The sequence below is a fragment of the Sceloporus occidentalis genome, unplaced genomic scaffold (assembly GCF_023333645.1).
Source record: "Sceloporus occidentalis isolate IW3139 unplaced genomic scaffold, rSceOcc1.0.p SCAF_13, whole genome shotgun sequence".
Classification (NCBI taxonomy): domain Eukaryota; kingdom Metazoa; phylum Chordata; class Lepidosauria; order Squamata; family Phrynosomatidae; genus Sceloporus; species Sceloporus occidentalis.
In genome coordinates, this window is record NW_028316993.1 from 21,954,231 (window position 1) to 21,978,456 (window position 24,226).

A 24,226-nucleotide genomic window follows, 5' to 3' on the forward strand; every position below is an offset into this window, starting at 1 on the left:
AGAGATTTGTATGCTTAACAAGAGATTAAAGAACCTAAAGTAGCAAAGACTACTTCAGAATGCCCACAGGGGCCTTTATGGAGAAAAGGAGTTTTTCTGGGATATGGGGAATGCATTGTGATTGAAGAGTGATTGAGCTATATGTGTTAGTGGAGATGGAAGGAAAAGAGATGTGGATCCCATTTCAAAGGAGCACATAGCACATGGGTGCCTCGGAGAAACGTGTGTCCTCTAATGCTTAAGGCACCCAAGACAGTCACATTCTTCTGAATTCACCTTATCCTCTGATCTGTGGGGGGTTAGCACAAGGTAGGCACTTCCCAGGTGACCTCTCCTACACACAAGCAAAAAGGAAGAGCAAACATTTATCTCTTGCTGTGCACCCTATAGGTTCTATATCTTCTGAAATGGAGTGGGCAAGTTATCTCAGGATGAGTGGGATGACTCCCCTGAGCAGACATCTGTGCATCTGTTTGAGTTGAATAAGTTTGCTGTATTTCTTATGGGATATTATGGAAGCTAAGTGGGAGTATACAAGAATTGCAAGGTGCCACCAGTTTTGCAAAAAGGCTGTATTTGGTTCCTCAGTGGGCCATAGAGAGGTTGAAGCTTCTTTTTATTGATGCCTCTGTGGCTGGACTGATTTCAAGAAGTTTCTTCCTCAGGGATGGAGATGACAGACACCCCCAGGAATTTAGCAGATAAAAAAATGGAGGCTTTGTTATGTAGAGCACACGAGGTGGCAGCTCTGGCAATCCGATCTGCAGTAAACTCTCTGTTCACTAGGGCAGCTATTAGGTGGACAAAAGACATGGCTCTTCAGATACCTATGGAAGACTGATAAGCGGTATAGAAATGTACTTGCTATTGCTTTCTATAGAGGGAGCAGAGGTCATTCTGATAGCTCCTTGTTGACTATGTCAGCTGTGATTTTCGATATGGTCAAGATGCAGATTCAGGAAGGCTGGACTCTGCAAAACTGGCCAGACCTGGTACATCAAAGAGGTCTGTTATATCCTGATCCAGATTTAAGTTATATGCCTGGAGAAAGGTTAATGGCTAAAGGGTATGATGAGGAAGACCATCCTATCAGCTAGGATATTTTCTACAAAACACATATATGAGTCTACATGGCGGGCCTTATGCCACAAGAGGGCAAGACCTCAGTCAGCATCAGTGGAATGCATACTGGCTTTTTATAGGCAGAGTTGAACAAAGGTTAGTAACAATCTACTCAAGAGGTACATGTCAGCATTGGGGTCTCGTCTGGCAAGAAAAAGGGGCAAGCTTCTCACTTCCCACCTTCATGTACAGAGCTTTCTGCAGCAGTTTCCTTGATTCTCTCTGGTACTGCTCATTGGTTCCTGTCTTGGAACCTATGTGTCATACTAAGGGCCCTGGTGAAGAAACCCTTGAGGTCAGTGGGGTTGAAATTCTTACCCTGAAGGTGTTATTCCTGCAGTCCTGTCTGCTTTGAACTCAGATTTCGATTAATATGTTATCTCTAGGAATTCCTAGGTCCTCCAAAGAAGTTGCACTGGAGGATTTAGAGATTACTAGAGCAATCATTTCTCTAGGCATTTGTAGGTCCTCCAGCATGATTCTGTGGTCAACTTTTGGCAGATGTTGACCATAGAGTTGTGCTGGGAGACCTAGAGATTCCTAGAGAGGTCATCTCTCAGGTAAAAAAAGGTAGTGGCTTCAGAGCAGGATATGGAGTTCAGACTGCTATGGTCGCCTTAGTCGATGATCTTCGTCTGGGCATCGATAGGGGAAGTGTGACCCTGCTGGTGCTCTTAGACATCTCAGCGGCTTTCGATACCATCAATCATGGTATCCTTCTGGAGCGCCTGAGAGAGCTGGGTATTGGGGGCATTTCGCTTCAGTGGCTCCGATCCTACCTCTCGGCAAGGCTCCAGATGGTGAGGCTGAGGAACAGCTCCTCTCGTAAAAGAGCTGACATCTGGCATCCCTCAGGGTGCCATTCTGTCCCCCATGCTATTTAACATTTACATGAAGCTGCTGGGACAGATCATCTGGAAACATGAAGCACGGTGTTATCAGTATGCTGATGACACCCAGATCTATCTCTCCATGTCTCCGACTGAGACAGTGACTAAGGAAGGCATCTCTCCTCTGAATGCCTGCCTGGGATCAGTAATGGGCTGGATGAGGGAAAACAAACTCAGGTTGAATCCGGAGAAAACAGAGGTACTCATAATAGGTACCCCAAGTCCAGGCAGAGATAATTGTCATCCAGTCCTGGACGGGGTCACACTCCCCCTAAAGGACAAAGATTGCAGCTTGGGAGTACTCCTGGATTCATCTCTACAATTATCATCTCAAGTGGATGCGATGGCCAGGAGTGTTTGATACCAGCTTCGGCTGATACGCCAACTGCATCCCTGCCTGGACCGAAAGGACCTTGAAACTGTAGTACACGCACTGGTAACCTCTCATCTAGATTTCTGCAGTGAACTCTACATGGGGCTACCTTTGTACCAAGTTCGGAACCCCTACACAATCCACCTCGCACTCTCAAAACAACTGGAAAGCTCCTACTTGAACATCCCAAAGTGAGATTAACAACTACTCTACGATTCTATGATTCTATGAAAGAGCGTTCACGACCATGGTCCCTATGCATTGGAATAATCTCCCGGAAGAGATTTGACTCATTCCTACTTTGGACACCTTTAAGAAGGCATTGAAAACTCACCTCTTCCGACAAGCATACCCCCCTGACTCTCTATAAAGGAAACCACTCTCAAATAGAAATCTACCTCAGGATGTTAACTGTGATTTGTATACTGTATGTTTTTAGATAATACTTTGTTTTTTATAAGCTGATTTTAAATAACTGTAATTAGAATTGCTATGTTCCATTGAATTAGACATTGACTGTAATTCAGCCTCGATCCGTCAGGAGAGTCGGGAAAAATATAAATAAAACTTAGTATTATTATTATTAGTGGTGGTTTTTGTTTTGAATGCAAATTTATGTACTCGGGTATCAGAACAGATCATATTGTCAGGGGCAGGAATATTGTTTGTAAAATGCCTGTAAAATATTTACCTCCTAGAGTTCAGCTGATCTAGGTGTATTCTGAATCAGGCAATAAGTAAAACTGTGTTAACACCATATCCATCTAATTGTTCTTAAAAGGCTCAATAGAAGGCAAGCGTGGGTGGGGAGGGTTGTGCTGAAAGAAGGTTCTGCAGTATAAGCACCTGAAATGAATTTTATCTTTTATAGGACCTGGAAGGTGTGGATATAACTTTGGGAGTCTGTTCCAGTGGCCTTCTTGTCTATAAAGATAAATTAAGAATCAACCGTTTCCCTTGGCCCAAAGTGTTGAAGATTTCTTACAAGCGCAGCAGCTTTTTTATCAAGATCCGGCCTGGTGAGGTAAACTGTGAAGTCCTATAGTATTTTCATCTCAGTTTTCTGTATCTACCTTCTGTCTCACAAAAGTATTGGTAGGCTGAATTTACTTGTTCCACAAACAAAGTGCCATTTGGACAATGAACAAGGTATGTTTACTATCATGTATGTGTGTAGGTAGGTTGCTGACTTGATTCCTATAATACAATGGTTCCTAAACTATCTTTAGACCAGTCTATTTTTGAGCATAGAAATATAGCATTGGAAGGGTAGCCTAGTGGCATCTAGTCAAACCCCCTGTTATGCTGGAATGTACAATTAAAGCACTTCTGAGAAATTGTCATCCTACTTTGTTTTAAAATCTCCAAAGAAGGACAGTTCTCCACAACAAGACAGTTTGTTCCTTACAGTTAAGAATTTCTTCCTAATGTTTAGATGGAATCTCTTTTCTTGTAATTTGAATCTCTTGCTTCTAGATTCTGGAGCAGCAGGGGGGAAAAAGCTTGCTCCATCCTAAATATGACATCCCTTGACCTTCTCTTCTTGACCTCATAGGGCAAGGTTTCCAGACCTTTTCCAACTTTGGTTGGTATCCTCTGGACACGCTCCAGCTTCTCAATATCCTTCCTGAATGGTGATGCTCAGAACTTGACACAGTATTTCAGGGAAGGTCTGACCAAAGCAGAATAGAATGGCACTAATACTTCCCTTGAGGGAAGTATTAGTAGTGGACAATTATGGCAACCCTACGATCAGGACACTGTAATCTTGTTATTGCAGCCCAGAATTACACTGGCTTGTGTTGTTGCTGCATCACATTGTTGACTTATGTTTAGTTTATTCTTTACTAAGACCCTTTTCTCATGTACAAGATGGAGAGGTGAGAGTTGCCACGTGTGTACTATACTCTTGTCCTTCCTAGCTGATTAAACAGGCCAGAGGAGGATTTGCTGAGTGGGTAAGGGAAGGCATTAATCACTTCCCTTACCCCCCTCAGCAACAAGGTATGGTCCCAACATGCCTGAAGAAGGTTGTGGTAGATTTGTCCACGGCTGTATGCCGCAGGGGTTTACCACATGTCATGAAGCTGTGGACAAGTCTACATCAGGACCACCAAAAGCAGCATCCAAACACGAATCAAGGAACATGAGAGACACTACAGACTGGACCAACCAGAAAAACAGCAGTTGCAGAAATACATTATAAGCCTACTAGGGCACAGAAAACACTGAAATTCTGGACCATGCCAACAGCTACTAGTCAGAATGCACAGAGGGGCCATTGAAATCCACAGTCACCTGGACAACGTCAACTGAAAAGAAGAAACACTGAAAGTAAACAAGGTTTGTTTACCCGTCCTGAAAAACTCCAAAATCAAGATTCAAGCAAATGAACACCACCTAGGCTCAAGGGGTCTCCCCACAGACAATGGATTACCAATTAAATAGACACAAATCCCCCCTGGCATATTTTCCACACAAAACACCTTCAGGCTGTGCCATTCAACACAATACAACACACAAACTGACTCCACCATTAGCATGTAAAAAGCAACCCTTCCAAACAAGGATCCCACATGTATATATACTCCAAACACTTCCAAGCTACAATCCTCTGAAGATGCCAGCCACAGTTGCAGGCGAAACATCAGGAATAAATTCTTTCAGAACACGGCCACATGGCTCGAAAAACCCATAAAAAATAACTAAGGACTGAAAATAAGTCATTTGTGCATGCAAATGTCAATTCTAATTCAAAACATTGTTGGTAGGGAGATGAGGTGGCAAGTACAGTTTTAACAATGGTCATTGTGCAGGTCAAGAACGTCCCCATTAGGATGGGGTTTATTTTTATGTCCCCTTTCTCCCAGGAGGGACACAAGGCGGCTCACAGATAAAAACATTTTTAAAAATCTCAGTAAGATTCAAAACAATAACTAAAGCCCGCCAGCTCCATAAAAAGCACCGATATGAATTATATATCAACTACCTGCTTATATAAAAATGTCTTTGCTTTCTGACAAAAAGCAAGCAGGGAGAGGGCCAGTCTAGCTTCCCATGAAAGGGCATCCCAATGGTGGGAGCAACCACCAAGAAGGCTCTCTGTCCCTACCAAGCAAGCCTGTGATCTTGGTAGGACCAAGAGAAAACCTCCTGAAGATCTTAATATTTATTTATTTATTTATATCCCGCCTCTTCCATTTTGAGGATCGAGGCGGGTAACAGCAGAGTTTATATAATATACAACAATAAAAACAACAAGCCCCACAAGATCCCAGCCCAACCCTCCCTCCCTAATTAAACAATAAAACATGGTTAAAAATACATAACAATATAACAAAATTAATAAACAAACCAGAAATAAGAAAAATAATAAAAGGAGGGCGATTCAATTGGTTCTGGACATTATCAATCGGGGAAGGCCTGCCGGAAGAGAAAGGGTTTTGTCGCCTTTTTAAAAGCCTTAAGTGAGGATAATTGGCGAATCTCTTCCGGCAGGTCATTCCAAGTTTTTGGAGTGGTGACAGAGAAGGACCTCTGGGAGGTCACCACCAGTCTGGATTGTAAGAGGTTTTTCCCGGAGGATTGGAGTGTACGGGAACGATTGTGTGGGAGGAGGCGTTCCTTCAAGTAGACTGGACCCAGGACATGTAGGGATTTATAGGTGATAACCAACACCTTGTACTGTGCCCGGAAGCTAATAGGCAGCCAGTGTAGTGATTTTAAAATAGGTGTAATATGATCGAACTTGGATTTTCCGGCTGCCATGTTTTGTATCAACTGGAGCTTCTGGACGTGGCACAAAGGTTGCCCCATGTAGAGCGCATTGCAGAAATCAAGGCGAGAGGTTACTAGAGCATGTACCACCATTTCTAGGTCCCGCTGCTCCAGGTAGGGGCGCAACTGGCGTATCAGCCGAATCTGATAACAGGAACTCCTGGCTGTCGCATCAGTCTGAGAAGACAGTTGAAGCAACAAATCCAGGAGCACCCCCAAGCTGCGGACACAGTCTTTAAGGGGAAGTGTAACCCCATCTAGAACTGGCGAACTTATCTCCATACCCGGATTGGGGTTACCCATCACAAGTACCTCCGTTTTATTTGGATTCAGCTTAAGTCTATTTTCCCTCATCCAATCCATTACTGACTTCAGGCAGTCATTCAGGGGGGAGATGCCCTCCTTGGTCACTGAAACAGCCCGAGACATAAAGAAATAAATTTGGGTGTCATCAGCGTACTGATAACATCCCGCCCCATGTCTCCGGATGACTTCACCCAGCAGCTTCATGTAAATGTTAAACAGCATGGGGGATAGAATGGTGCCCTGAAGGACGCCAGATGTCAGCTCTCTCATGGAGGAGCAGCTGTCCCTCAGCATCACCATCTGGAATCTGCCTGAGAGGTAGGGACATAGCCACTGCAAGCAGAGCCAGGGATTCCCAACTCAGGCATTCCAGAAGGATACCATGGTCTATGATATCGAAGGCCCCTGAGATGTCCAAGAGCACCAACAGGGCCACACTTCCACTGTCAATGCACAGGCGGAGATCATCAACTAAGGTGACCAGGGCAGTCTCCACTCCGTATCCCGACCTGAAGCCAGTTTGAAATGGATCGAGATAGTTGGTGTCATCCAAGACTGCTTGGAGCTGGTTTGTAGCCGCCCTCTCGATCACCTTACCCAAAAAGGGAAGAAGAGAAACTGGCCTATAATGGTTTTTATACAAGGGATCAAGGGAAGGTTTCTTTAGAATGGGTTTCACCACTGCTAATTTCAGACCTGATGGAAAACAACCTTCCCTGAGGGAGGCATTGATTATAGATTGTAGCAGCTTCAAGGTCGCCTCACCTCCCAGCCAAGATGGACAGGGATCGAGAGGGCAGGTGGTCTTTTTTACCTTACCAAGCAGCTTGTCTACGTCATCAGTACTCATAGACTGAAATTGATCCAAGATAACCTTGTTGACCTATAAAGCTCTATATTGCTTAGGTGAACAGGTTTAGACCTAAGCAATATAGAGCTTTATAGGTCATGACCAGCACTTTGAATTGTGCCCAGAAATGAATCTGTAACCAGTGCAACTGTTTCAACAAAGGAGTTATACGCTCCTGGTAACTGGCCCTGGTCAGCATTCTAGCTGTGGTGTTTTGCACCCACTGAAGTTTCCAAACAGTTTCCAAAAGCAGCTCCACATAGAGGGCATTACAGTAGTCCAAATATGATATAATTAAGCCATGTGTCACTGTAACAAGAACTGACATCTCAAGAAACGGACACAACTGGTGCACTAGTTTCAACTGTGTGAATGCACTCCTGGCTACTGCTGAACCTGGGCATTCAGGCTCAGAATTGAGTCCAGGAGCATAACCAAGCTGTGAGTCTGAGATTTCAGGGGGAGTGTAACCCCATCCAGCACAGACATAGTCCCTATTCCCGGATCTGCCTTCCGACTGACCAGGAGCACCTCGAGTTGACCTCGATTTATACGCAGGTTGACTTGTAAACTAGTATATATGGTATTTAACCCCTAAAGGCAATAAACGGTGGATAGTGATACAATTTAGAGATGGAACTTTAGGCAATTAAGCACGTTAAGGGATTTCTCACTACTATCAGTTTTGATGAAACCTGAATTTGAATGTCAGTGCCTCAGAAATTTAGAATGTTTCAGATTTTTTGGTACTTTTTTATTTTTTGAAAATAAAGTGATCTAGAGAGTAATACTTTTGACAGTGTCAAATAGGAGTAGTTCCATCTCAGTCATAGTACTGAATTCTGTAAGGCTGTTAGACTTACTGATTGCTAAGAATTAAGCATGGTGCACTGTCTTGTAAAATGTTTTCTTTCTGGAGTTTAGCATATTTAAGTACAGTGGGGCCTCCGCATACGCGGACTTTTTATAAGCAGCTTTGAGCATACGCGCTCAAGCCACTGGGCACGTGCGGGGCAGAAGGGGCGGCGCGTCCCATTCAGTTGAATGGGCGCGTGCGCCCGTTGCGCCACGCGCACCTCTGCGCCACCGTGCACAAGCCCCATTGTTTACAATGGGGCTCGAGCATAGGCGGAAATCTGTATTACCTGAATCAGTCAATGAGTAATCTTACTCAGTGTACATGTTTTGTGCTAATGCTTTAGACACAATCTATGTTGTTATTATTCCCTTTAGCATGAACAATATGAAAGTACAATTGGATTCAAACTTCCTAGTTATCGGGCAGCTAAAAAACTGTGGAAGGTCTGTGTTGAGCATCATACATTTTTCAGGTATGTATATTTCTAGCTGCAAAGCTAACTTACAAATGACGTTTCTGTGTGTTCGAGATATAACAAGCTTTTATTCCAGTTAGCAAACATCAGAATAGAGAAGAACTGCTTTCATTTGCTTCTTTGTTTCTTTGGCTTACATCCACCTTTCTCAGATTAATAACAATAGCAGTAGCAAGTACATTTCTATGCTGCTTATCAGTGAACTAGCACTCCCTAAGCAGTTTACAGTGAGGAAGCCAATTGCACCCAACAAGCTGGGTACTCATTTTACCGAGCTACGAAAGGATGGAGGGTTGAGTGGGCCCTGGAGCCCTGCCTGTGATCAGACTCACAACCTTGTGGCTGCAGTACTTCCCATAATAAAATAAAAAGAATACAATTAAAAATACGCATGTTCTGGTCCAGTATACTGGAGGACATATAGATACAGAGTCTTGCAGATGAAAAACATAAGAGTAATATGATCTGCAAGCACCTTATCACTCCTACTTAAACCCCCTTTAAATATTCCACATTTTGCTGTGTTACACAAAGAGTGGAATTGAAATAATTGGAATTATTATTAATTCAAGATATTCATCAATGTGAAGGCACAGAATAGTTTTACTATGGTGTAAAAGTCTAGTAAACAGAAACAAACTGGCACTTATTTCTGCCTTCTTACATCCTTACGTTGCAAAGGTTTTTCCATTGCCCTCTGTGATGAACAACTTTTGCTTTAGACAAAGGTGAAGTAGACATGACTAATCACTTACTTGCATCTGCAAGCACCTTGTCACTCCTACTTTAGTTTTTGTTGAATCCATCACTATAAGATGGTCCTTAGCTGCAATTTATTTTTTCCAGTTTGAGTGAACGGTGTTCACTCAAACATTAGGGGTGGCATTTCAGAATGCTATCAGGGTTATGCTAGTCACCATTCGTATTACCCTTATGTTTTAAGTAGCAATACGATCACTACTGGTTTGTGTTGGAATCATAGAATCATATTGATAGCTGTAATTATGCTATGATGTTGGATCTTATCTGATTTAGCATTATCAATTATTTGGTCAAAAATGAAATGAATGTAAACATGCACGTGCCTTTTAGGTTAACATCTACTGAAGCAATTCCTAAGAGCAGGTTTCTCGTGCTGGGCTCTAAGTTCCGATACAGTGGTCGGACACAAGCTCAGACAAGACAAGCGAGTGCTCTGATTGACAGACCTGCACCTCAGTTTGAACGGACAGCAAGTAAGAGGGCCTCTAGAAGCCTTGACGGTGGTGAGTATTTGAACTTTGTTATAAATATCTGTGCATCAGTCTTAAGAGTGCAGAGTTTTAGTTTAGTTTAGTTTGCACATGTTCATATTTCTTCTAAAGATATACATTACTAATTATACTTTGGGTTTTTTTAAACATAGTAAATTAATTGGTTTGTTAAAGGCATGAATAGTGTGTGACACAGAGGAACAAAGATGCTGAGACTCCAGAAATTTAGGCCAAATTCTTAATCTTACTCTGTCTGCATGGGAATCACTACAATCCTATTCCTTTGTGCACTGCTGAGTAACTTGAAGAACAAGTTTCTAAAGACCTAATGGTGATATGAGGACGAACCAGAGTGTATGATTCATATTTTATTTATTCATTTATTTTCTTACCCACTCCTCTCTCATGGTTTGAGGCATGAGGTACAGCACTGATTAAAATACAATATATAACTAACCATTAAACACATAAATTAAAACACATAAACATAGGATTAAAATGACCATTATATATTAAGGACTTTAATACTGTTTCAAATTCAGACAACATATTTTGCTGTCGAACCTCTCCCAGCAGGTTGTCTTGGGGCAGCTAGTTGGAAATGTCCTCTGGGTGACAACTGCCAGTCTAGTTCTGGCCAGTTGAAGTAAATGTTCCCTAGAGGACCTGAATGTATGGGGTGAATTATACAGAAGGAATTGATCCCGTGGGTAACCTGGACTCAAACCATGTAGGGCTTTAAAGGTAATAATGGCCAACACTTGGTACTTTGTCTGGGAACTAACTGGCAGCCAGTGGAGTGATTTTAATATTGGTGTAATATACTCGCTCCTAGATGTACAGCCATCTGTCTGGTTGATATATTTTGAATTAATTGACATTCCTTAATTTAAGACAAAGGTAGTTGGATCCATTAGCCTTCAAGAGTGGACTATCTTAATAGATCCACCACTTCTGCAGGGACTGATAGTAGCTGTGATGCTAACTCTGACCATGAAATGATCTGTTCATGAAAACTCAGAGGTATTAATCATCTCCACCCCTATATCCCAAGCTGAAAAGATCATCAAGAGTGTATCCTCCTGCATGTAAGGTCTCTGAAAGGAATTGGGATAGGCCCATATTTGGCACAGATGCCATGAGCTGCACCTGAGAGACTGATCTCAAACAGGAAGTTGAAATTGCTCAAGATCAGAAGTCTGGACAACTCCAAAACCAGGTCCATGAGCTCAGCCAGGCAGTGAGGTGGATGGTACACTAACAGAATCCACAGTCTGTCTGGTCTTCAAACTCACACTCAGCTCCCAAATAGGTAATCTGTTCAGACTGAGATAATCTTTATAGGCCAGAGCTACTCCACCCCTGCCCACTTACCCTCACCTGCTGCTAACAGTACCCAGCGGGGAGACCCTGAGCCCACGACAGGTTACTATCATCCTTCAGCCAAGTTTCTGTAAATCATGCTAGGTCAGCCTCCTCATCCTTGAGAAGATGATAGATTATATGTGATTTATTTTTAACTGGCCTGGTATTAAGAGCAAGGTGAAGTTTTATTGCTAGCCTGGCTCATGCTCCAAGTTCCCACGGGTGACAGAGTGACTGGAAGATGAGATAGTATTAATCAGATCTCTCTCTTCCTTCCATGAGAGGATGTTATGCTGCTATCGCCATACCTCATTCTGCCCTGTAAATTTTTTATTGCTGCCTCAATTTCCCTTCCCTCCTGTATTGCTGCCCCAGTATGACCAAGGGTTTCTTGTCTTTTCAGATGACAGTGGGAATTGTAACTTTCTAACAGTTCCCATGCTGATGGGATACTCTAGAGTTCAGAAATGTTCATAAAAGAACTCCTAAATTATCCTGAAAGACTTAATACTATCTGATCAAGTGCATCATGTTAATTATAGGCATCAGTTGTGCACTTGGTGAAGTAGAATTGTAAAGGCTTTCAAACTGAAAATCAAACTGAAAAATCAACCAAGAAAAATAGTAAACATTACTTTTATCCACAACTGAAATCTGCAACATTACATATTGTGTTCTGGATATTCTGTAACTTGTGCACAATTTCTTCAGCTAAACGTGGCTCTCAAAAAATTGAGTTCAAACTCGTAGAGGAGGAGAAGCAGGAGCATGTGGTGTTGGTTGGGGTTCCGGAATCAGAACCTGTGGAACAATTTCAGGAGAAGCCAGGTATCGCTGTGGGTAGCTCTCATTTTCTCTGTCTCTTCTTCTTAATCTGGAGTGAGTTTTCTATCCTTTCATGAAATCATTCAGCCTTTCATAAAATGAGGCACAATTTCTGATTCTGAAATGTTTCTCATGTTCTGGCACGTGTCTTTTCCTCCATATAAGGGGAAAAAACAGAAATTTCTCTTCGTTTGGCTGCTTATGTACTTACATCCTCAGGGTCATCACTGAGTTGAGGAAGTGCTTTTCATTAATTGGATTAATTGTCAGGTGACTGAAGTAGAACTATCTGATCATGTGCTACCAGATTTCAAAATGGAAACAAGATTTCTAAATGGAGCTTTGTCCCCTTTTGCACCTATCCCAGAAAATATGTTTGCAATCTTAAAATTATATTCAAACTTTTCCTTGATTATAGGATTTTCTTGCTTTGTTCAGTTTTGCTTAAGCTTTATGGTTCATGGTACTTATTACAGTTTAAACATGTCTTTAAAAGTATAATTTTGCTATATTCTGTCTTTTTTGGGGGGGGGGGAGAAGTGGTACATAAAATCTCTTCTAACACACATTTTCAAATGTACTTATTATGCTATTTCAGTCTGTTTCTTGTAATTGATCTTGAACTGTTCTCAGTTTTGCTTCTTTGAAGTCACCTTTTATTTTACTAATATTCTTACCAACAGGGTCTAGTCAGAACATTTTGTTTATTGGAATAAAGAGCTTATTTTTAGGGTTTTTAATTTGTTTGTTTTGTTTGTTTGTTTGTTGTTTTTACAAGTGAAGTCGGTTGATCTTGATATGCTTTTTTCTGTATGAGTTTCTTGTAATTCTGGTATTGGTACTGGAGCATGATGGAATAATTTTCTACACCATAAGGCCAAACAAATGGATCAGGAAAAGCTTGTATGCCTCTACATACAAGAGCATGCCTTCTGTACTATTTCAATGTGTAGGTGGCAGAATTTTTGCAAGTATCTAACTTCAAAAGAATCTAAGAAATAGTACATTCACCTCAGCTGTGTCCTTGTGATTAGAACAGTGTAGTCACTCACATTTCATATTTGTGTAACACCTATAAAATACTTTGCTCTTGACGCAGATAAACATAATATAACCATCTTATAGACAAATAAAATTTAGCTGTATTGTTTCATATACAAACTCTCCAAAATGTAATAACATTTAGTTATTTTGTGACCCAATATTACAAAATATTGAGCAAGTTTTCTAGTTCTACAGAACTCATCAGCTTTGTTTTTATGTGCAGTCAGGTCATTTCTGACTTGGTGACCCTATCATGGAGTTTCTTCACAAGATTTGTTCAGAGGGGGTTTCCTTTGCCTTTGCCTTCCTCTGAGGCTGAGAGATGGTAACTTGTCCAAATTCACCCAGTGGGTTTCCATGGCCAATTGAACTTTGGTCTCCAAAGTCATACAGCCACTACACCAGTGATGGTGAACCTTTTAGAGGCCGAGTACCCAAAGTGCAACCCAAAACCCACTCATTGCAAAGTGACATGTCCCTCTGGCTTTCTAGTAACAAACTCTGGCAAACTCTGTGCTGGGGTGACGGCACATGTGCACTACACCATGCTGGCTCTCTAGATGGTTCAAAAAAGCAGGGGGCATGCAAAAGTGGAAAAACAAAATAGTATAAAAAATAGGCTAGATGCTCTCATAAAGGCTGTTTGGACCTAATCTAAAAATGGAAAAACAGGCTTGAAAGTATTAATCCCCTTGGATGCTTCAGGTTATATTTCCTCTAGGATTGACTGAACAGGATTTTTGGTTTCAGAAATGAAGGGTGGATCTTGCAGCTATTATATCTAACCTATTTTCTCTCTTCCTATCCTTCTGGCTTTTGTACAGTTAAGCCTGATGTGGAACTTGAAATCTTGCTTGCTCATTTGTGACATTTTGGTTAGTCCTATGACAGGTCTTGTGTCCCAACTGTAAATTTTGGGGTTATAATGTTATGGAGACATCTCTTGTTGAAATCCTGTTGGTGATATCTTAACTATGCAATTCTTTTAGAAAAATATATTATTGAGAATACAGAAAAACAAATAGTGACTGGTGGCGCAGAGGAGTGTGTGGCCGTGTCGTTCCCCCCCCCCCCCGGACCATCTAACTCCTCAGCGGAGCAGCGAGAGAGTGTTGGGTGCAGCTATTTAGCCCAGCTCAGGGTCATCTACTCCACCGGCGGTGCAGAGTAGTGTGTGGGCGTGTTCCCCCCCGGACCATCTAACTCCTCAGTGGAGCGGCAAGAGAATGTCAGGTGCAGCTATTTAGCCCAGCCCAGAGTCATCTACTCCACCGGTGGCACAGAGAAGTGTGTGGGTGTGTTTCCGCCCCCAGACCATCTAACTCCTAAGGCAACGCAAGGTCTTGTGTATTCAGGCATTCTTTCATAAGATTTTTGCATCATTAGGTTTTGGCTTCCGGTATGTTGGAGTTGCGGAAGTAAGCAGAAGTTAATTGACACTAGCTGCTTTCTTCGTAAAAGGGGTTCTTGGAGGAACGGGGTTGAAACTACCCATCCTTAACCTTCTCCATTAAGAGAAGTTATCTTAGGGATTCGAGAAGGGACGATATATAGTCCCTTATATGCTGGAGATTCCCTTGGTTTTAGGTGATTACCCAGATTATTGAATCCTGCCTCCCTTTTTTGCCTCTCCCTTTGGGAGAAGTTAGGTCAACTCGCATACAATTAAGAAGAAGTAATTTATAATAGAGAAGATTTGAAGAGAACAAGAGCAAAGTTATGCATAGATACTTTGTAAATATGTCTCCTTTGTGAATATAGGATTTTTTTAATTTACTCTTCTTTGATAAATGGATCTAAGATTGAAATAGTACAATTGATAAGGTGTTCTCTTTTTCTCATATTGAACCTGTTGTAATTATAGGAAAAATCTTATAAGCTTTAAGAGAATCGATTAATTTTTTATAACCAAAAGAAATATGGAAAGTGTGAAACATACAAGACATTCTGCATCAACTAATACCAATAATATTGTATTTCTATTGTTGCAAATTGCAGTTTAGAAAGAAAGTCAGATTGTTGTTTTCTCCTTTTTTGATTTTAATATTAATGGAAACAAGGAGTTGGAAGAAAAAAAATTGAAACAGAGGAGAAATGTGAAAAAATGGCTACAGTCAAAAAAGGATATATACAACTGCAGTTCCAGTCACAAAGAAGAGGATCAGGAGAAGACTTAATAAGAGTTATAGACCCTATTATGTCCTTACTAGAAGAAGTAAAGAGTATTAGACAAGAAATGAAGGAAAACAGACAAGAATTGAAAGAAGACCTGAAAGAATCTAATAGAGAAATAAGAGAAGAAATAAAAGAGGCAAGACTTGAAATAAGAAAAGATATAAAAAAAGAACTAGACAACATGGGGGAAAGAATGGAGAAATTATCTCAAGATGTAAATAAGAACCAAAAAGAAATAGAAAAATTGAAAGAAAAGACTTCGGCCATGGAAAATACATCTATAGAGACACTAAAACCACAAGGCTTACAACAAACATTGGAATGGGCTAATGAATTAAGATACAGAGAGAGATGTATTAAAATAAGAGGCTTAAAGGAAACAATGAATGAAGATTTGAATTTAAGAGTAATTCCTGCACTGGCGGAATTTATGGGAATTGAGACAGAATTAATGGAATTAGAGGTTGATAAATTTTTTCAGGTCAACTCACAACAAACAAAAGACAGGAAGTTGCCAAGAGACATAGTAATCTGTTTTGTGAGGACAAAATTTAAAGATTTGATAATTCAAAAAAATTATGAGAAGACCTTGATAATAGAAGATATGGAATTAAAAATTTTTTAAAGACATTCATCCACAAATTATGGTTGAAAGACAGAAATATAAACTATTAGTCCAACTATTGAATAGAATGAACATAAATTTTAGATGGGAAAGATTAGAAGGACTATCTTTCTCCTACAGACAAAAAAGAATTAAAATAGACAACCTAAATAAGCCGAAGGAAATGGAAATGAAACTTAAGAATGAATTCAAAGGCTCAAGGGAAGAAAGAAGTCAATCAAGAGAATGGAGATCCAGCAAATATAAAGAAAAAGAAAATAAAGGAAAAAGGTATTTAATTGAAGCGTATATACCATTGGAAGAAGAAAATAATAGAGAAACAGAGGAGGACGAAACTCAAAAAGGAGAATTTGAATCTAAGGCAAAAGAGAACAATGTAAGAGAAGAATTAGAGCTAATTGAATTAGAAGATAACATTTACTCAACATTTACTCAGAATTACTCAACACCTTCTTTGCCTCAGTGTTCTCAGAAAAGGAAAAGAGTGCTCAACCTGGGGATAATGAAGCAGAAGACAGAATAGGGGAATTTAGGCACAGAATAAGTAAAGAGATAATAGAGGAATACCTTGTTAATCTAAATGAATTTAAGTCTCCAGGACCAGATGAACTATATCCAAGGGTATTAAAAGAGCTGGCAAATGTAATATCGGAGCAATTGGCAATAATATTTGAGAACTCCTGGAGAACAGGAGAAGTCCCAGCAGACTGGAGGAGGGCAAACGTTGTCCCCATCTTCAAAAAGGGGAAAAAAGAGGATCCCAATAATTGTCATTCAATAAGTCTGACATCAATACCAGGAAAGATTCTAGAGCAGATCATTAAACAGAGAGTCTGCGAACATCTAGAAGGCAATGCCATAATCACAAAAAGTCAACATGGGTTTCAGAGAAAGAAGTCATGCCAGACAAACCTGATCTCCTTTTTTGATAAAATTACCAGCTTGTTAGATGAAGGGAATGCTGTGGATATAGTATATCTTGATTTCAGTAAGGCCTTTGACAAAGTTCCCCATGATATTCTTGCAAACTAACTTGTAGAATGTGGGCTAGACAAGGCAACTATTACATGGATTTGTAATTGGTTGACTGACCGAACCCAAAGGGTGCTCAACAATGGCTCTTTTTCATCCTGTAGAGAAGTGACCAGTGGGGTCCCACAGGGGTCTGTCCTGGGCCCAGTGCTATTCAACATCTTTATCAATGATTTGGAGGACAAAATTGTGGGCATACTTATCAAATTTGTAGATGACACCAAACTAGGGGGAGTAGCTAATACCCCAGAGGACAGGATCAAGATTCAAAATGACCTGAACAGACTAGAAAGCTGGGCCAAAGCTAACAAAATGAAATTCAACACAATGCACAGATATAGGATGGGCGACACCTGGCTGAATCAAACTACATGTGAAAGGGATCTGGGAGTCCAAGTAGACCACAAATTGAACATGAGTCAACAGTGCAACGCAGCAGCTAAAAGCAATTTTAGGCTGCATCAATAGAAGTATAGTGCCTAGATCAAGGGAAGTAATATTTTAACTTGATATCTTCTCCATATTCCAATAGAGAGTTGTACGTTGGATAGTTGGTTTCCTGATTTGATTTTGTTTGTTGGAAAAAGGCTTCTTGTGGAGAAACTCCTAGTGGCAACTTGGTGTAGAATAGGTTTTTAATTTTCGTCCATGAGGTCAATAATGAATTCCTTATGAAGTGGTGGAAGAAATCAGTGTTCTGTTTATGTTTCTCAAGAGGAAAGCGTGGAATCCAAATCTTAATTTAACACTTTCCAGGCATAGTATTCTTCTATTCTCTAGTTTAACCCAGTCCTCTAACCAGTGTAGACAAGCTGCAAAAAGTATAATTTTAGATTGAGTAAGGCACAGCCTCCCCGCGTAGGATCTTCAGTTAAAATTTTCCATTTGATTCTTGCTTTTTTGTCGGACCATAAAAATTTAGAAAGTTCTTTTTGCCACTCTTCAAAGTAACGTAAATGTGAAACAATCGGTAAGTTTTGGAAGAGAAACATAAATCTGGGTAGGATGTTCATCTTAATAACAGCAACTTTACCAAGAAAGGAAAGATGTAGTTTAGACCATTTCCCTAAGTCTCTTCGTATTTCTTTCCATGTTTTTTCAAATAATTATTATGAAATAGGTCTATGTTCCTTTTTGTTAGATATAGTCCCAGATACCTTACTTTTTTTCTACTTTAAAGCCTGATAGCTTTTTAAGTTCTTCATCTTCTTTCTGTGATAGGTTTTTGGTCAACATTGAGGTCTTTTCTTGGTTGACTTTAAATCCTGATACTCTTCTGTACTCGTATAAGATCTCATTGATGCATTTTATAGATATCTTTGGGTCTTCCAAGTAAAGTATGATGTCATCCGCGAAGGCTCTTAACTTGAAACAGCATTCTTTAATTTGAACCCCTTTTATTGTCTGATCATTTCTTATTTTAGTGTTTAAGATTTCTAGTGCAATTATAAATAACAAAGGTGAGAGAGGGCACCCTTGTCTAGTACCTCTTTCGACGTTGATGTTAGGAGTTCTCTCTTCGTTAACAATTATTTGAGTTTTTTGGTCATTATAGATGGTCTCCGCATCGAGTAGGATCATAGCCATTTTTTTCTCATTATAATGTTCAAAATACTCAATAATATCAATTGTAGTTCTTATATTGTCCTTCAAGAACCTTTTAGGTAAAAAGCCACTTTGATCTTCGTGAATTATTCTACACAGGATTCCTTTTAGAAGGAGATCTTGTAGTCAACATTAAGCAGAGAGATCGGCCTATAATTTTTAACTTCATTTTTCTCTTTGTTTTCCTTTAGTATTAGAGAGATGTAGGTGAATTTCCATGATTCAGGAATCCCGTGGACTTGGATCTCATTTAGGGTATCCTTTAAGGGTTCTATAAGGACCTCTTCCAACTGTTTATAATAGGCTGAAGGGAGGCCATCTGGACCAGGTGTTTTGTTGGGTTTCATTCTTCGTATAGCCGCCGAGATCTCGCCGCCAAGATCTCTCTGTTTATAAATGGCTGGTTCAACTTAGATTTTTTTTCATCATTTAATTTTGTAATTCTCTGTTTGTCCAGATATCTGGATATTTCCTTTTTATCTTGTTCGCTATTCAAGGTTTCTCAGTACAGGTCTTTGAAAAAATCTCTAAATGCATGTAGAATATTATCTTGGTCTGTTATTCTTTTCCCTTTATATATTAATTCTGTTGTAATTTTCTTTCCATGATGTTCCTTTAATTTACTTGCCAGCAGTTTACTGGTTTTATTTCCTGATTCAAAATGTTTTTGTCTAACTCTCTTTAATTTTTTTTATATTTCTTTCAATGTAATTATTTTTAATTGATGTTGCAGCTTTTCAACTTGGTGTTTGAGTGTTATATCCCCTTTCTTTTTCCATTCTTCCTCTTTAATTTTTAATTCGTCTATCAATACATTTTCTTCTCGTTTCTCCTTTCTTTTAATTTCTGATTGAATTTTAATGAATGATCCTCTTATCACAGATTTACCTGCATCCCAGATAGTTTTACTCGCCATTCCTTCAGTTTTGTTTTCCTTAAAATATAATTTTAAAGTTTCTTTGATTTTATTTTTAACATTTTCATTGTTTAACAGATTATTTTGTAATCTCCAATTATATTCCCTCTTTTTCTCTTTTAGTTCCAAGCTTATAGGGTCATGGTCAGATGTTCTTTTTGATAAAATATCCATGTTCTGAATATAAGGTACTAGGATTTTAAACACTAAGAATAAATCTATACATGAGAATTTTCCTTGATTTGGTCGTATTTTCTTCCACATACTGGATTTTCTATCTACTCTGGGTTCAGGAACTGCATTAAAGTCACCAAGTAAGAGATGTTGATATAGTTGTACTCTTTATATGATCATTGATTTTGACGAAGTACTTTTTTTGCTTTTCAGAAGGTACATAGACTCCTACCAAAAGAATGGTAAAGTTTTTAAGTATAACTTCAACTGCGATATATAGACCATCATTGCCCATAAAGATCTCCTTGGCTTGGTATTTTTTACTGACAAAAATTGAAACATCTTTCTTTCTTTTGTCTGATAATGAGGAGAAGCAATGGCCCAATTTAGGATTCCTAATATATCTATCCTCTTCTTTCTTTAGCTTTGCTTCCTGCAGACATATAATGTCGCTTCTGAGTTTTTCCAAATAATGAAATACAATACTTCTCTTGTATTTTGAATTAATTCCTTTTACATTCCAGGAGGTTATTTTAGTAGCATCTTACTTGTATATTTTTTCTCAACCCGTCTTCTTATTCTTTTTTATTTTTATTATTATGAAAGAAACATTGACTTATACGACAATAATTATGAGAAATTGTGAGCAATTTTCTTTATTAGGAAGGATGGAAATTTTGAAAATGAGTATTCTGCTTAAGTTTATTTACTTATTTCAAAATTTACCTATTTTAAAGAAAGAATCTTGTTTTAAGAAATGGCAAAAATCATTAGCTAACTTTATTTGGCAAGGCAAAAAGGCAAGGATTGGTTGGAAATTGTTAACAGAAGAGAAAAGAAAAGGCGGTTGTGGTTTATCTAATTTGAAATTGTGCTATTACACAGCATGTTTACAGTGGATTGAAGAATGGATCTTATTAAGAAATGATAAATTGTTTGAAATAGAAAGTACAAAAATGACAAGCATAAGGTTAATATAGATTTTTGCCATCACTTTGTAAGAAATTCATTGTTTAGAGTATGGGTTAAAGTTAAAAAACAATTTTATAGACAAATACCATTATGGCTTTCTATTCAGGAAGCCTTCTATAAAAGAACAAAAATGGATGGTCAGAGTTGGTTAACATATAGAGATCTGTTAACATTAGATAAAAACTCTTTAATATTGAAATCTAGCAATGAATTAGAAAATGAGATCAATAAGAATTGGTTTTTGTATAGACAGATTTTTGAAAGATATAGAGTTGATAAAAAGAGTATGATTTTGCAGACAAGAAAAATGAACTTGATATTATAATTTTTGATGATAAAAGGGGACATATCTCAAAATTCTATAAATAATTGAAGCAAAGGGATTTGGAACGTGAAAGTGTGAAGCATTGCATGATAAAATGGGCACAGGACACAAGAGATACGATAGAAATAGAACTATGGGAAAAATCCTGGCATGATACTAACTCTTTCACACTGTCAAAATTATAAGGAAAATGACATCAAAATGATGTATCATTGGTACATATCTCCAGGTAAGTTAAGCAAAATGTATAAGAATGGAAGCAGCAATTGTTGGAAATGTTGCAAGCAAAGAGGAACTTTTTTCCACCTTTGGTGGAAGTGTCCAGAGGCGGGAAAATATTGAGGAAAAATACACACTCTGATATGAAAGATGTTAGGAATAACACTACCATTTAGTCCTTTATTGTTTTTATTAAACATGACAGGTTTGTTAGAAAAAGAAACAGAAAAAAAAATGGACGTATTATTTTATATATGGTTACAATAGCCTGAATTGTTTATGATAGTTATTGGAAGCAGAAAAAAACTCCAACAGAAGAAGAGTGGATGAGTAGATTAGAGGAAGCAATGGAAATGGACATACTGACGACATCGATAAAAGATTTGGATAAAGAAAAGGCAGAGAGGGAATGGGAATGTCTAAAAAGGGAAAGGATTTATCATTGTGACATATAACAACCCTTAAATTAGGCATTTGTGTTGAGGATTGAAAAACCTTTATTTGCAGATGTAAACTCAGGAGATATGACAAGGATTGTAATGTAAAGAATGCATTTACTTTGTGGAAGCCAATTTATAATAGAATTAAGTATATTGTTTCAGATTTCCATAGTTGTTTTTTGTGGTTTGGTATATAAACCAATACTATTGTTTGTTTGTCTGTAATGTTTTATATGTGATACATGTTAATAATAATAAAAATATTTAATAAAAAAAGAAAAACAAATAGTAGTTGATGTGGAGCTGAACTTGGAAGTGTTTAAAGTTCCTGTTCAAGAATCACAGATATTGGAACCATTAGAAAAAAAGCCAGATCCAAGTGGGATAGTTTCTCATTTCAGTGTAGTTTAACATTCCCTCCTACAATAGCTAATTCTGCTTCATTTTGTCTTCTCTTGCATATAAGAGGTACTATAAATTCCTGTTCTATATGCAGAACCCTATTTCTTCCAACTCATTATGCAAATAGTTTGTGCAAAAGTTGGCAGAGACATGTTTGGAACATTTAGTTCCCATTTCTTTTCCATATTTTAAGCGTTAACTCTCAACTCATAGAAAAGAGTAGAGAGCCAATATCAAGCAGGAAGCATACAAAGCTGAAGACTTTTTCTCAACTTGTTACTTAGGCAGGTTACAGACCGCCCATTTGGAGCGGGCTGCACCCGCCCCTTTCCCCGGTGTATCGGGGCCTCAGCTGCCAGAACGGCAGCCGCTGAGGCCCCGATCCGCTGCTTTTCAGGCTGCGGGGAAGCAGCAAAATGCCGCTTCCCCGCAGCCTGAAAAGGAGTGTCCTTGGGGCTTGAAGCCCCAAGGACACCCCACGGCGGCAGGGAGGAGGAGAAAGGGGCCACTTGGCCCCTTTCTCTCTTGCTTCGCTGGGCGCAGCCGTCTGAAGGCTGCGCCCAGCGACACAAAGCGGCGATGCAAACCAGGAAGGAGCTCCGAAACGGAGCTCCTTCCTGGTCCACGGAAAGGGCGCACTAAGCACCCTGGCGCGGACCGACGACGTCATGTCCGTGCCGCCCCGTATAGAGGTGGCGCGGTCGTGACGTCATGGCGGCCCCCATGTGGAAGGGGAGCCACCATTTTGTACGGACTCAGTCTGTACTAGGGTTAGGGGGGTGCGGGGCTTGTTTTTTTTTAATTTTTAAATCCCATTTTTCCATGGGATGCATCCCGTGTGATAAACTCCTTACTGTCATTAAGTTCCTTCTAATATTCAATTGAAATGTATCCCCCTATAAATTAAAAGCAGCAGATATAGTTCTACTCTTTGAGGCAGCAGAGAACAACCCTGCACCCTTCATTTTGTGACAACCCTTTAGGTATTTGTAGAGTGCATGTTATTGTGTGTGATGAGGATACCATCCAAAGAGATTTTTTATCAAATATTCCTAACTTTCTGTTCGTAAACTGCTTCCTTAGGGATCAGGAAAGTCAATGCTTGGGAAAGGAGAACTTGATAATGAATGACTGATTGTGAGTAGGAGGGAGGTATAGATTTATTTTTCAATAATGAGTCTCTCTTGAACATTTGGTGCCTAATAGTGAGCTGTAAGTATGCATGTTCCATGCATGTTGACTCTCCTGACACATGTTGAACAGCTTACCAAATGCGAAATATGCAATCTTTATAAATCAACCAATATATCAATAGCAACTTTATGATGTTCTTTCTTTGCGTAGTGCATGATCTATTGAACTTGTTAAAAGGAATAACTAGAATCTTAGTTTGCATAATTTAAAATGAGGATAATAGTTTGTAAAAGAGGAGAAAGAAGAAAAGGGAATTTTGGTGCAATTTAAGAGCAAAACTCTCTATTACTTGAATCTTTTCAGGAATCAGGTATAGCATCTTCTTACAATTTGTGGCCAATATATTTTCCTTTTTGTTGATATGCATTCTGTCTCATCTGCCACATAAGAAGTCAGTAGTGTTCATTATACAGTGGACCCTTGTTATACGCTGGGGTTTGGTTCCAAGATCTCCCGTGTATAACAAAATCCGTGTATGCTCAAGTCTCATTACATATAATGACATAGCAAAATGGTGTCCCTTATAAAAAATGAAAAATCAAGGTAAATTTATACTTTTTTGGAACATTTTCAAACCATGTATGCTTAAATCCGTGTATAAAAAATCCGTGTATAAGAAGGGCCGACTGTATTGAGCAACACTTACCAGTGTCATGACACTTCCACAGAATGGTGTGAGAATGAGCAGGGAGCAGTGATCATATCAAAAAGCTTAATATTAAATTGCTTTGTAGTGGAATGGAAATAACTGCACTTTTTCTGACATTACATATGGCATTGTGAAAGTTAGGGAACACCCACAAACAGCAACTGTGTGAAAAGGGCTGTTAACATAAGCTAAGTGCAGTTGGTGTAGTGCTCCCACTTTGCTGGGTCCCTAGCTGTACTCTGTGTTCCCTAGGGCAATTGCATGATCAGTGTAGATAAGGCTAAGCATGACCGTGCAGTTGTAGCATGGCATAGGCCCACAGTATAATGAAAGAGGAAAGTCTGTATCTTTGGTAACCA

At 39.3% G+C, this 24,226-nt stretch overlaps 1 protein-coding gene across 20 annotated transcripts in view; it reads left to right on the forward strand.

The window, feature by feature from the left end:
* LOC149305184 (protein 4.1-like) overlaps positions 1-24,226 on the forward strand; it is a 157,554-nt gene that overhangs the window by 69,137 nt on the left and 64,191 nt on the right. For 13 of the 20 annotated variants that reach the window (XM_089478483.1, XM_089478487.1, XM_089478484.1 and 10 more), the window contains exons 8-10: positions 3,257-3,409; positions 8,552-8,649; positions 9,745-9,917. In XM_089478483.1, coding sequence (XP_089334609.1) covers positions 3,257-3,409; positions 8,552-8,649; positions 9,745-9,917 — 424 coding nt within the window. Of the gene's footprint in view, positions 1-3,256; positions 3,410-8,551; positions 8,650-9,744; positions 9,918-11,981; positions 12,099-24,226 lie in introns of all 20 variants that reach the window. The other 7 variants (XM_089478481.1, XM_089478479.1, XM_089478480.1 and 4 more) reach the window with 1 other exon arrangement.